Source organism: Delphinus delphis, chromosome 3, assembly GCF_949987515.2.
Source record: "Delphinus delphis chromosome 3, mDelDel1.2, whole genome shotgun sequence".
NCBI classification, from domain to species: domain Eukaryota; kingdom Metazoa; phylum Chordata; class Mammalia; order Artiodactyla; family Delphinidae; genus Delphinus; species Delphinus delphis.
Window position 1 is genome coordinate 113,770,973 of NC_082685.1, and position 14,930 is coordinate 113,785,902.

Genomic DNA, 14,930 nt, shown 5'->3' on the forward strand with positions numbered 1-14,930 from the left:
GCAGAAACTAACAAAAAAAATAAAATAAAAAATAAAAATTTTCCATATAATAAACATTATGTTTAAAAAACAAAAACCTTATGCCCTTCTTCCCTACTCTGGCTTGGATCTGGCACAAAGGCATGTACAGTTCTATAAAGGTGCTGGGATGATTCAGATTTGCTTGTCTCCCTCTCCTCCCTGACCCTAACCACTTACATGAGAGGAAGGAAGATGGCAGAGTAGGTTTTAGGTCTTAATTAAGATTTACAGGGGCTTCCCTGGAGGTCCAGTGGTTAAGAATCCGCCTTCCAATGCAGGGGACATGGGTTCGATCCCTGGCCAGGGAACTAAGATACCACATGCCATGGGGCAATTAAGCCCGCACGCCACAACTGCGGAGCCCACGCACCTCAACTAGAGAGAAGCCTATGTGCCTCAATGAAGATCCCGTGTGCCGCAACTAAGACCCAACGCAGCCAAAAAAAAAAAAAAAAAAGAGTTACACAGGCCATTAGAAGGTGCTGTAGAGCTAGGCAGCTCTCTGCAGCCAAGGGACGCATGAGTCAGCCAGACAGTTGGTCATCTGAAGTATTCCAGCCTTTTGCTTTTCTTTTTTTTTAAATTTAGTTTTGTCTCGTTGGTTCTTTGTTGCTGTGCGCGGGCTTTCTCTAGTTGTGGTGAGCGGGGGCTACTCTTCGTTGCGGTGTGCGGGCTTCTCATTGCGGTGGCTTCTCTTGTTGCGGAGCATGGGCTCTAGGCGCGTGGGCTTCAGTAGTTGTGGCACGTGGGCTCAGTAGTTGTGGCGCACAGGCTTAGTTGCTCCACGGCATGTGGGATCTTCCCGGACTAGGGCTCGAACCCATGTCCCCTGCATTGGCAGACGGATTCTTAACCACTGCACCACCAGGGAAGTCCCTTGAATTTCTGCCTTTTGGAAGCTACTAACTTTGGGGAAAAATATGTTGAGATCTGCTATTTTGCATTTCTTAAATATGACTTAAGAGAAATTTGAATGTGTGGGAGAGTTTTGATTTAGAAATAAGACACTAAAATTCAACCCTGACATGCGTTCAAGCTGTGTTTATTTTTCATGATTACACATTTCGAAGTGTGATCCTATACTGATGATCTCATTTAAATAAACACAGTGAGTATTTATTTCTGGTTTGTCATTCATGCTGCATATCCAGATAACACATAGAGCTAGATTTTTCAAAATTCCCTTCTTAAAATATGACTGCACCACTTGTACATCTGGGTTTGTATCTGAATCTGAACATGCATAACGAGAACCAAATGAATGAGTGTACTTACCACCCTTTTTATTTTTTGAAACAATTTGGTCACCTGAGATAATTTTGAAGTCTTTGAAACCTGAAAAACACAATATTATATAGACAGCCCTTCTTCCCCCACCCCTCCAGCTACATCTTGCTCCTTCGAAACAGACACCCATTCAATTTCATTCACATAAGTACAGCATTTAGGGTTAGAGAGAAAGGAGAATCACAAGTAAATCAATCTGTAAGTGCCATGCTAGTTTTCTTCCTTTCTTATTTAATTAAAATACTCAGATTTACCTCAAATATGTCTTCTTGTTTTTAAAAAGAACCATATTGACAAAAGCAAAAACAAATACATTACTTGGATTACTTACCTTACATGAAACCATTATTGTTGGGAACAGGAAAAGAGAGATTTGTGATCCAGGCCTGGCTATCTTTCTCTTCATTTGAATCACAGAGGATTCCTATGAACATTCAAAACTTTTTCTAGTCTTCTTCAGTAATTTCCAGTACCTAAAAGGAGGTGTGTGTAGAAAGTAAACTGCAGAGAATCAGGAGACAAATAACTGGAGAAGGGAGGATTACCATTCTAGTGAAAGAATATTTTCATCCGTGAAATTATTTCCTTTCTGCAGACATCATCAGTATGTTAAATATCAGAATTTCATGGTGGAAAATATTTTCAAAAAACATGTGCTCGCTTCGGCAGCACGTTTACTGAAAAAATATATATATTAGGCAGTTATACAAGCAAATGTACTATTGCAGTTCACAAAGTTGAACAACAGATGGCACTTCAGTTTTTCTAACTCCATTTGAAATAATCGAGGGGTTTTAATTGGATTTTTAAGCTATTCAGTAAAGTTTCTCTTCTAACTTTGCTCTTCATCTGAACAGAAAGTGAAAGGCTAGCATTAGTCAGTTGGGCCTGCTCTCCCTGTTTCATACATGAGGAAATTGAGGCTTAGGGAGAGTAACTTGCCAGTGGACACAATTACTAATGCAATTGTAATTCAGACTTTGACAGTCTGGCTTCAGAGCCCTGTACTCAACCAATAATCTGCATTGTTTCCATGTCAGATATTAAGATACAAATATTGGGGCTTTTTAAATATGTCATTTCCCTTTTTCTTATTCCTTTTGATTTTTGCCCCGCTAATGTAATTAGTTGATCATGAAAAAAAAAAAAATGAGTACATGTACTACTATTGACGTAAATGTAATCTTTCTGGTGTATTGTCCAGTGGTAGGCAACAAAAACTGTAAAACCTGACATTACCTTTTGATATGATCATCTCGCTTTTTGCAGTACATTCTACAAATAACTTTCAAAGGAAAAGGAAAATCCAGGAATTCCTTGGTGGTCCAGTAGTTAGGGCTCTGTGCTTTCACTGCTGAGGGCCCGGGTTCCACCCCGGTCAGGGAAGTAAGATCCCACAAGCCGCGTGGTACAGCCAAAAAAAAAAAAAGAAAGAAAAATCCTTTTTTTTTTTTTTTAAATTACAAAAGTTTGCTATATATAATAGGAAAAGAACTGGGACAGTTAAACTGCAGTTTGTTGATATAAAAACCTCTCATTAAAAATGATAGCTTGTCTCATATATAAAATAGATAATAAGAACCTGCTGTATAAAAATAAAATTCAAAAAAAAATGATAGCTGGTCTCTATTCATGAAAAGAAGTATATTAACAATGCCATAAGAAAAAGGGGAGGACACAAAAGCATATGAGTAATGATGATTTATCCATAAGGGTCAGAAGTTCATAAAACAGATTAGCAGTTCAAGAATTAGGGATTGTTTGGGAAGGGAGATGGGTATGACTCTAAAGAAAGGACAGCACGAGGGAGAGCTTTGTGGTGATGGAATAGTTCTGTATCTTGATTGCAGTGATAGTTACAGGAATCTACACATGTGATAAAGTGACATAGATCTATACCCAGGCATCATTCCAACATCAGCTTCCTGGTTTTGACATTGTAATTACATAAGATATAATCATTGCAGGAAACTGGGTGAAGAATACACAGGACCTCTCTATGCTCTCTTTGCAACTTCCTATGAATCTATAATTATTTCAGAATGAAGTTTTAGAAGTTCCTAAAATCCTATAAAATAGTTGGTATACCAAGGTTAAAGGGGTGTTTGGGGTGCTTGGTTTTATGTTTTGCTTTTTGCCTTATTGTTTAAAAATTTTTCCCCATGTTAGAGTTGGTTGCATATACAATTATTTTAAGTGCCTGTGTATTTTCTTTGTAAGTTATAGAAGCAAAAGTACCATAAATTTTGCCATGGATTTTCTACCAACTGAATATTTTTTTGTTTTTTAGTATGGGCCCAGGGTTGTGACATCAGCACAACAGAAAGCTGGAAGAACAATCACAGCCCGGATCACAGGGAAATGTGATTTTGCTTCAAAAAATAGAATCAGTAGCAGTTTAGCTATAATGGGAGTTTCTCCTCCCATGAGCTCCGTCGTTGTGGAAAAACATCATCCGGTCACAGTGGTGAGTCTGCATTTGATAACTTCTTGTCAAAAATTCTTTTTCCTGAGAGTTGATAGACTAATAAACACTTAAATGACATGTTGAGGAGAAGATCAAAGTCCATGATGACCGGTACTTATTCTACCTTTACTATTACAGTCTTTATATACTTATAATTATCACACCTGCTTTAAATCTACCTTTCCTATTTTAGGAAATTAATTTCAGAAACATTGTTTCTTCTCAATAGTATAAAAATTATCAAATACAATTAATCCGGTGTATTGATGGCCAAAAGGGTAAAGTATATAAATGATTTCTCATTAAAAAAAAAAAATGACAAAAACTGTTTACTCATTAAGTGCTGTCCATGTAGCAGATTTTTTACTCTAAGAAACACCTACTTTTATGGTTTTTAAGTTTTCCTCCTTTTTTTTATTTTTTGAAGTCTTATTTTCAAATATAATTGTCAACGTATTTCTAATTTGGAAAAAAATCAGGTTGCAATAAATTCACGTGATATAAAGTACATGGAATTTAAGCCAAAAAAAAACCCCTGAGTTAGTGCCTCAGTTTCGCTACTTACTGCCTTTGTGATCGTATACAAAATTTGAGCCTCCATTTTTTCACGTGTAAAACGGGAGCAATAAGAGTACTTAGCTCCTAGAGTTATTGTCAGGATTCAGGATTAAATAAGATAACATGAAAATTAAATGAGCTGTATAAAGGCACTTTGTAAATTGTAAAGCCATAAGCAAATTTAACTTAATAAAAGTTACTAGAGGGCGTTCCTGGTGGCGCAGTGGTTGAGAGTCCGCTTGCCGATGCAGGGGACACGGGTTCGTGCCCCTGTCCGGGAAGATGCCACATGCTGCGGAGCGGCTGGGCCCGTGAGCCATGGCCGCTGAGCCTGTGCGTCCGGAGCCTGTGCTCCGCAACGGGAGAGGCCCGCGTACTGCAAAAACAACAACAAAAAAGTTACTAGAGAAGGATACATGGGATATCTCTGTGTTATTTCTTACAATCGCATATGAATCAACAATTGTCTCAAAAAGTTTAATTTCTAAAAGTTACAAGAACACATCCCTAAAGAGAAACAACGATTGATTTTAAAGAAGAATGTCCTCTGTATAAATTCTGAATGTTAAGCAACATTCCTGTCTGCTTAATATGTCAAAAAGATAAAAGGAATGATTTTAAATCCTTTTCCTTCTGAACACTAGATTGTTACTAGATGATTAAGTCAAAAGAAGCTGGATTGATTGTTTAAATTTAGCTTCAGGTAAAGTGTGACCACAGTGAAGTGGCAGACTGAGATGGAGGTACCAAGTCCAAACTGAACACATCGAGGGTAGAGGATCATCTTAGCCTTCATAGGTTGGACAGCCTCTGAAGGTCCTTAGATGACTTCTCCCCGTATTTTTGAAAATGTGAGATTAGGTATCAAAGATGAGAAGAAATGAACTCATTTCTATTTTTATCAGCACATATGATGTTTATAAAGGGATAGGGGGAGAGAGACTGTCCGTTCATAAGGTAAGGAAGATATAAAGACAGCACATGTGTTTATTTTTAATTCAGACAACCTGTTTTTTTGTACTGATTGGAATGATATTTTACAGAATAAAAACCAAGGAACTAAAGACTTACAACCCCTGTTTCTGATATTTATCTCTCCGACTGCCCTTCGTTTATTTAGTATGTTCAGTTACTCTTCAGTAATTGGGCACGAATTCAATAGCCATAAACTGCTTCCATTGTTACCTACTTTGGATTGTGTAGCAGGCACAGTGGCAGTCCTCTGTGCTATTTTTATTTTTTATTTTATCCCAGGATCCTAAGAACTAGAACTACTAGAGACAATTACTAATAAACCATTCATCAGATTTCTGACACTTGAGCTCCATCTGCTGGATAATTGCTTGCTCCTAGTGCTACTTCATCCTGTGCCATGTTTTGTAGATCATGGTGCCAGTGGTACCATGAATCTGTTTCTACAGGTTCTCTTGCCCATCATCCCTAAGGAGAAATAGCTCTTTTGTCAGGGTCAGGTTAGGTGGTTAGCAACTAAAATTTCATCTTAGTTGCAAGAATCTCTCCCATTTGTAATGGTTATCCAGTTATTTACGTACGAAGAAACATTTATATAAAACACTCTAAGAAAAGAGGTTATTTCTCCTTTTCTTTAAAGAGAAAATCTTATTAAAGCAGAATCTGACATGAGGATCTTTGTTTAAAGAGATTTCATTCATTTTTTTTAAGCAAAAGCTGTATCGTAGAGCTTTTGAAATACACAGTGAATGTTTTGATATAATATATATAATTTTACTTCAAGTATTTTAAAGATGACTTTTCTAAGTGGAAGACCCTAATAGGAATCTACATGTACTAATGTTTGTTGGGTTAAGTTATAGACAATGAAATGATATTTAGTATGTATAATTTTATGGAATTGTTGAAGCATATTTTTGCCTTTTCAGCAAACCATTCCGCAAGCTACTGCAGCAAAATATCCCCGGACCATTCACCCTGAAAGTAGTACCTCAGCTTCCAGATCTCTCGGAACCAGATCAACTCACACCCAGTCTCTCACAAGCATTCAGTCCATAAAAGTGGTTGACTAAAATGAATATGTTCCTAGTGAGGTTGTTGAATTCTTCTGGCTTTACTAAACATTAGAAATTTTTAGTTTTTAAAATTTCATATTCTTAGAACATCATGGATACATCATATTAATTTCCTCAAAATTACAAGAGACTTTTTCAAGCTGTACCATCCTTTGTAACTATATGTAGGATTATTTTAATGTGATTTTTTATTTAAGCAATTAAGTAAAACTTTTTTAAATTAAAAAAGAAACTAGCCTTAATTTTTTTAATAGGTTCAACCTGTGACCGATTATATCGTCAAAGTATATAAATCCTGTTTTTGCAGTGTTATTTCCAAAAGGCTAAATCATTTGCAATGTTACCAAGTAAACTTTGAGAGAGAACTTTACTAAAAAAATTATTTAAACTAATAGAAACTAAGGTATTTTTATTTGAAAATTAAAAAAAGAAAAGGCCAGAGTAATATCACAAAGTTTTTTTGTGACTTTAATATATTAGTCCTCATTTTTTGGGGGCTCTAACAATTAAAAATAGGGGAGGAAATAGCAATACCTATGAATAGTTTTTAATGTTAAAAGGGAAGAAATATTTTACTAGCACAATAACAGAGTTACAGAAACATCAGAAAGAAATTTCCTATTGGGACTTCCCTGGCGGTCCAGTGGTGGCTCTAGAAGCCACCACAATAAGAAGCCCGCACACCACAACGAAGAGAACAGCCCTTGCTTGCCGCAACTAGAGAAAGCCTGTGCGCAGCAACGAAGACCCAATGCAGCCAAAAATAAATAAATAAAATAAATTTAAATCACAGATCAATAGGTTTTTTTTTAAAAAAAGATTATTGTAAGCATCTTTTAAAGCTTTATCTAAACTCTAGAAATTGTATATTGTCTACAGCACCAAGTAATTAGTGTTAGCCTAATTCAACTTAACTTCTTCCAATGCAGGGGGTGTGGGTTCAATCCCTGGTTGGGAAGCTAAGATCCCACATGCCTCGTGGCCAAAAAACCAAAACAGAAAACAGAAGCAATATTGTAACAAATTCAATAAAGAAAGACCTTAAGAATGGTTCACATCAAAAAAAATCTTTAAAAAAAAAAAGAAATTTCCTGTTAGGATGATCCTATTTCAAATGTTCTTTCTTACCTTTTTGAAACTCTATAGCATTGAACCTTTTTTTGCTCTGAACATCCAAACATTGTCCTGTGATGGTACAGCCCTGGACAATTCAGCAATTCAGGCCTTCCAGGCCTGGCAGACACTTTTTAATGCCTGGCCAATAGGAAGAAACCATCTGGGCAAACAGATTTAGGAGAACAAGACCAGGCTTCTAATGCTTTTATTGCTGGCTGACTGGGTTATCTAGGGCCAGACACTTAAATTAATCTCAGGGTCCTCATCTGTGACATAATGAGATCTACCTACCCTACCTATTTTCCAAAGTACTTACGGCTCACATAAAAGTGAGTGGATTCTGAGGAACTTGTGAACAGCCTCAGTTTCCGTATCTTTAACAGAAGTGGATGGTTTCAGCCTCTTTCAGTCTGAACATGACCTAGCCCTGTGCTCTAACTTTACTATTGGAAATAGTTTTTCTTATTGCCTCATGTTGTAATAGGACATGAGAGAATAAATGTGAGACTGGCAAATATCCCATTTTCTAAAGGACACACCAAGGCTTTTTTGAACTATAAAAGTATCTGGCTGTGTCTTAAAGAGTATTAGATCCTTCTTATGCAGTGCTTCTTTTGGATTGTGGCCAGCTACCACTGGTGGCAAACAGCTCTTCTTGGGTTTCAATAAGCACAAATCAACAGCACTTCATCTCCTGCTGCCCGTACCACGGGCATGCTCCTCCCCAGAGCTTCCCTGTCCACTCAGAGAGTTGAGATACCGGCAGGCTCCACTCATATGCAGTCTGGAATTAACATCCCATTGGGGTAAACAGATCAATTCTTACTTTCTCCCCATATGAATTGTCCTGAGATGCATTAGTCCATTCTTGAGGTCAAATAATCAATTGTTCCTGATACCAAGTGTTGGCCAATTTGGTAAATCACGCTGGTCTTGGCTCTCCCTTCCCCATCTCACTTCCTTTTTCCTTCACTCCTGCTTCCTTGGATCTACACTCCTGAAAAAAGCAGTTGCTCATAAACTTTGGTCTTGGGCTCTGCTTTTTAAGGAACTTACATGACAACAGGGAATGGTTTTCAGTAAGCAGCTTCCCTGGTGGCTCAGTGGTTAAGAGTCCACCTGCCAATGCAAGGGACACGGGTTCAAGCCCTGGTGTGCTGTGGGAAGATCCCACATGCCACGGAGCAACTAAGCCTGTGCGCCACAACTACTGAACCTGCGCTCTAGAGCCCATGAGCCACAACTACTGAGCCCGTGTGCCACAAATACTGAGCCTGGGCTCTAGAAGCCACCACAATGAGAGGCCCGCACACCACAATGAAGAGAACAGCCCCTGCTCGCCGCAACTAGAGAGAGCCCATGCATAGCAACGAAGACCCAATGCAGCCAAAAATAAATAAATAAAATAAATTTAAATCACAGATCAATAGGTTTTTTTTAAAAAAAGAATATTGTAAGCATCTTTTAAAGCTTTATCTAAACTCTAGAAATTGTATATTGTCTATAGCACCAAGTAATCAGTGTTAGCCTAATTCAACTTAAATTCAACAATTAAAACACTTAAACAGTAAGAGTATGTATTCATATTTGTTTATTATTGCATAAAGAGGTTACCCAGATTTTGAAGCAAGGTCAGTGGAAACTGGTCATACTGAAGAACAGGTGGGGACAATGCTTTTCACTAAATACCTTTCTAAAAACTTTTTATAATCATGTGAACATATTACCTGTTTTAAAATTAAGCTTACCATTTACAATCAGCATGAGATGAAGATGCAGAACTATAAATTCATGATATAATAAATGGACTGAAATTGCTCGTGATTTTATTTCTGGGCTTATAGACTTAGAGTCAGAATTTGATAATGGAGAGCCTTAAATTATAATGAACAGGTGCACATAAGCTGATAGAAATTGATACTTGATTTCATATTTCAGAACTTTCTCAGATTACAAAAATAATGTGTGGTTAATATTTAAAAAAATATTGGAAAGTACCAAAAGTACAAAGATAATGAAAATCACCTGTAATTACATCACCAAGAGATTAAAAAACATTGGTGCATACACCTCTGGTCTTTTCTTAAGTGATATATTACACATAGGTGTTATTTAAAGCCAACAGTAACTGAATTTCCAAAGCAAGTTTCTCTTATGAAACAAATAACGGTTAATGATTTAAATACTATGGATATGAGGTTAGGCATTTCATAGACATTCTCCCTTCATCGTCACCTCAATATTATAGAAGAGATAGACCTCTTTCCCCCATCCTATAGAGAAGGAAACTAAAGATCTGAGAACTTGAATGTTAGCATGCCCAAAGCTCACAGCTAATAAACGGCAAAACCATGATTCACAACCATGTCTGTCTATTCTTAAAACCCTGGGTTTTTTCATTTACCATAATGTTCCCACCATCATAATTTTTTAAAACATGATATACAAAATCCTAGGTTATTCTATCACTAGATATGTTATCACATGTTGCATCAAATGACAGAAATGGGAAAAATCATATACAACTTGCCTTAAGCAAAACCCAAAAAATTGACTTTTCAGTGGTTGGAAAGTGTAATACCATTTTTTCATCTGTTAGAGAATCCTGTCACTGCCATCCTCACGGTTGAAAAGAAAATCAATACTACTGCTGGAAGAACTTTACGCCATTTGAAGAACTGAATTTAAGAGGGCTGAATACTGAATGGAAAATCATTTAAATACAATTTCTTTAGGCATTTATGAAACTGCACATTTCTTGGGCCTTGAGTCAGTTTCACTTTTAAATTGACCAATCTTTTCTGGAAAAAATGATAACAAGATTAATAGCTAATATTTATTAAGCACTTGGCTACATGTCAGGCACTATGAATCCCACAACAGCCCTCTGACACAGACACTTTTCTAGTTAAAAACTGAGAATGCCGGCAGAGTGATTTCTGTACAGAACTTGCTCGAAATCATAGCCCCTTATTTGTTGGAGTTCAGCTATAAGCTCACACAGTCTCGCTGCGGAGTACATGCCCTCACCCACTGCAGTGGACTGCCTCTCAGTCTCCCCTGGGAGTTCTTGTGGACACTATTTCATAGAAGTGAATAAGTTCAAAATTGAGGGAACAAACCCAGAGCTAGGAGGATAATGTCATGGAAGGTAGGCATAATCCATGCACACTATTCCTCGTACCAACCACTGCTTGAAACTGAATATTGGATCCGTGATGTGATGTGCATTTATGTTCTCAGTTTCAGGTAAAACTGCACCAGCGAAAATAATGGTGATAAGTTTTCAAAGCATCTTCCCTGACAGTATGGTCTTTGGCAGAGTGATTTTTAGCAGTAATCCCAGCTGGCAAAATAATTGCCTGTCTGCTCTTTTCTCTCAGCGTAGAAGTAATTTTTTCAAACATACTAACTCGCAGAGTTCCCAAGAGGAACAGGCATGTTGAGCAAGACAATTCTTAGTTGTAGAGCACTGTCCTGTAAGATGGTTCAGCACTCCTGCTGCCCTCCTCCCACCCACACCCCTCCCACACATGCACACACACAAAAGTACTCCTGCACTTTTCAAATGCCCAGCAGGGGAATGACACTGAGAACCACCAGGCTAACAACGGGACCAGTGCCGATTAAGTCACCAAAGGAGAAGCTGCATGTTCTGACACCAAGCTGGGACTGCTGTGGCTCCGGGAGGTACTTGTGCCGACCGTCCCCTACCATTTTAAGAGAGCGGGAGTTCCTATCTGTTGAAAACCGTAACTCACCAGCTAGTTCTGTAACTCACGAGCTAGTTCTGAAAACTGCAACTCACCAGCAGGAGTTCCCATCTGTTGAAAACTGTAACTCACCCACGCACACCAGCTCTTCATACAGGTGCTTGACCGGCGTGGCCTGTGTCACCAGGGCCCCGTGGCCGTGTTCACGGAAGCTCTCCTCTCCCGTGGCAAGCACGAAGGGCAGACGCTGACACCTCCTTACTGTGAACTCAGTTCTAACACAAGTTCCATATGACTGTGGTTGCATGTTCATTCCTCCTCTGGCAGCTGTGAGATAAGAAGCCCAGTGGATGAAAGCCCTTCCAGTCGCCTCACTGGTACTTCTAGGGGGACCAGAGTTTGGAGTCTCTCAGCACTTGCCACGCACCTGCTGTGCTTAACACAGATGAAAGCTGAGGATGAGAGAGGGGAGGGACAATCTTAAAGAGACGTGGAGCTTTTCTTCAACGTTCAGGTGGCACTGCTAGAGGCTAGCACTTCTCAAACTTAAGATGCGCAATTCACCTGAGGGTCTTGTTAGAATGAAGATGCTGGTTCAGTCAGTCTGGGGTGAGGATCTGCGGGTGAGTAAGTTCCCAGGTCCTGCTGCTGCTGCCGCCCGTGAACCACACCCTAAGCAGCCAGCACGCACCCACCTGCCAGTCCAGCTTCCAGGAAACTCCTCTGGTAGAAGTCTGCAACCCCCGGCCAGGCCAGGGCTCTTCACTGGGCAGATCTCACTAGATGCCTAACCCCTGAGAGGTGTTCAGGGAAGTGCTGGGATACGGAGATGCGAACCGTGGTCACTCGCGGCTGGAGGTCACAGTTACAAACCCGTGCCAGGTTCCTAGCTCTGCCAGATGCCGAGATGAGGAGGGCCTGAGCTCTGGGGAGGAAATCCGCTGCACAGACTGTTAGAGGGGCAGGCGTTTCAGGGAGAACAAACTATATGCATGAAGAATGTACTCCTAGGGACTTCCCTCGTGGTCCAGTGGTTAAGACTCTGCGCTCCCAGTGCAGGGGGCCTAGGTTCGACCCCTGGTCAGGGAACTAGATCCCACAAGCTGCAACTAAAGAGCCCACACGCCACAACTAAATAGCCTGCACTTGGCCACAGAGATCCCGCATGCAGCAACAAAGACCCGGCGCAGCCGAATAAATAAATAAATTTAAAAAGAAAAAGTGCTCCTAGGTGAATCCAGTTCCTTTCCTAAATCTTGCCGCTGCCAGACTAATTTTTCTTAAACACCGTCATCAACGTGTCATTCCTTTGCTCAAAAGCCCACCAACTCCATTGTGCCAGTAGCATAACCCAGGGTTACGATGTAATTGGATTGTGAATGTTCCTATTATCATGCCAACTAGATTATCAATTCCATTAAACATGCACCATGGCTTACAGAGCTGATGTATGCTTCCCCTGGCACAGCTAAACACACTCTAGGCACTCGGTAATGTGTGAATGAAACACATCAAAACTCCCCTTATCCTGATGGCAAGTACTCTGAAAGCACACTACATTTCCAAATCAATTTTTTAGGTCAAGAGAAATTTCCAGAAGGCAACTCCATTTTCCTAAAGACTTCACAGAACACTATGTGCCTAATTAGCAACAAGGAGAAATCTTAACAATACAAAAGAAATCTTTTTAGAAACTGTAGTCAATATTCAACATTTTCAATGCGTTATCTTCCATTTTTTCATGTGAAAATGTATCCTTAGAATTAGCAATAAAAGTGTCATAATTTACTTGTGTGCCCATGTGCCCATGAGCTGTGGTTCTGCTATCCCCAATCCCCAGCAATCAATAATGCGATCACCCCCTGCACATGGGACTCGTTCACATCTCATGACAGCCATGTAAGGACAGTGCTCTGAATAAAAAGTTTTGCCAAGAAAAGTCTTTGCTTCTTTGTTTTTAAAGCTAATTAGTTGATAATGCAAACAAGCTTTCTGTATTTCCTAGGTTTGGGTCAAATCATAAAAAAGCAAAGCTAAGGACTCCGACCTCACTAATTCTGACATCTGGAGTCTGGCTGAAATGATTCCATGGCTTGGAATCCTCTTACCAAGAGAGCCATGGGTCTCTCTCCCACACATCTCTCATGGGACACCTGGTCTCACCAAGAGACCCCTTGCCCCAGGCCTGGTTTAAGGGATTCCTTCCTGGTGTGGAAGCCCTAAATAGTTAGCCTGTTGTTAGGGAATGAATCCATTCACCCCAGGATGATCTCAAGGAACTCCAGAAATCAGGTGGCTTCCCAGTGACAAGCCAACTGTTAAATCCTTGCTTCCTTCGTGCCCAATTCAGTTGGGAACCTTAATTTCCTTCTAGGCTAAATGCCACCTTTTCAATATGGCTCAATAAAAGTAATCATCCTTTGCAAACTTCAAGCTACTGCAGATTCCCATGAGTACTAGCAGTCTGCAAGGTTCCCAATCACCTCTGTGGTCCTAAGCTAACTATCCCCACTCCTGGGCCCCTGCAGTCTGTTGCTTATCAAGAGCACTGGACACCCACTTGGAAGATGGGCACCAGTAAGGATGGCTCTTCCTAATACCGAATGCCTCCTGCCCACATCTCCTGGGACATGCTGACCTGACCACTGCTCCTCGATGGCTCTGATCCGGGCGTCTGTAAAGTTCCACAAATGGGCTAGCCTCTGCCACTCGTTGGTCTTCAGCTGACGGTAAGCCAGATGCCAGAGGAGACTGAGAATGTGCCTGGTCTCCTGACTGTGATCTTGCTTGAACGGTTGATGGGTCCTTGATGTTCTCACCATGCTCCTAGATTGAAGGTAATTGTATCAGATGAATTCAGACATTTTCTGCTAATTGCCTTATTTCAGAGTACATACGTATATATTTTTTCAGATGTAACCCATAGAGTGGTAACTGAGACTATGTTTTCAATATTAACCATGACTGGATCATTTTTTTGCCATCCAAGATAGAGACAAATGTCTGAAATAGAAAGCTGGAGTCTGGAGTTCCCTGGTGGTGCAGTGGTTAAGAATCCACCTGCCAATGCAGGGGACACGGGTTCGAGCCCTGGTCTGGGAAGATCCCACACGCCGCGGAACAACTAAGCCCGTGGGCCACAACTACTGAGCCTACGCTCTAGAGCCCATGAGCCACAACTATTGAGCCCACGTGCCTAGAGCTTGTGCTCCGCAACAAGAGAAGCCACCACAATGAGAAGCCCATGCACCGCAACAAAGAGTAGCCCCTGCACAGCAATGAAGATCCAATGCAGCCAATAAATAGATTAATTAATTAAAAAAAAAAAAGCTGGAGTCTGTCTGACACAGGAAATGTGAGGGATTTTGCCATGCTGTATCGCATGCCTCTATCCCAGCCTGCTTCCCACCCCAAAAGAAAACAGAGGGGGTATGCTGACTACAGAAATGTCACAAAAACAAATGTATCTTTAAAGGCGTTACTTTCAACCATATCCCTTTTTCTTCTTTGGGGTGTTTGATTTTCTCACATCAAAGTTTCAGTGGGGCCCAGACTGGATATATTCTTGATAAGACCCCACAGCTGATCCCTCCATTCATCCTGCTCTCTGGTGACTGGGAGGAAAGCAAATGAGCATCCTAACCCTGGGGGCCGAGGAGTGGAGGACACAAGGCTCCATTATCATTTTGTATTACAGCCCTGCAGCCAGGCTCATCCTAG

At 40.2% G+C, this 14,930-nt stretch overlaps 2 protein-coding genes across 4 annotated transcripts in view; one reads left to right on the forward strand and one right to left on the reverse strand.

Annotated features, from left to right (window-relative positions):
* POC5 (POC5 centriolar protein) overlaps positions 1–9,834 on the forward strand; it is a 36,534-nt gene extending 26,700 nt beyond the window's left edge. For all 3 annotated transcript variants that reach the window (XM_060009290.1, XM_060009291.1, XM_060009292.1), the window contains 2 exons: positions 3,599–3,775; positions 6,235–9,834. In XM_060009290.1, the coding sequence (XP_059865273.1) occupies positions 3,599–3,775; positions 6,235–6,378 (321 nt within the window). In that variant the 3' untranslated portion in view covers positions 6,379–9,834. The remainder of the gene's footprint in view (positions 1–3,598; positions 3,776–6,234) is intronic.
* Positions 9,835–13,708: 3,874 nt separating this feature from the next.
* Positions 13,709–14,930, reverse strand: part of ANKDD1B (ankyrin repeat and death domain containing 1B) — a 53,226-nt gene continuing 52,004 nt past the window's right edge. The window contains 2 exon segments of the mRNA XM_060007177.1: positions 13,709–14,003; positions 14,005–14,038. Coding sequence (XP_059863160.1) covers positions 13,709–14,003; positions 14,005–14,038 — 329 coding nt within the window.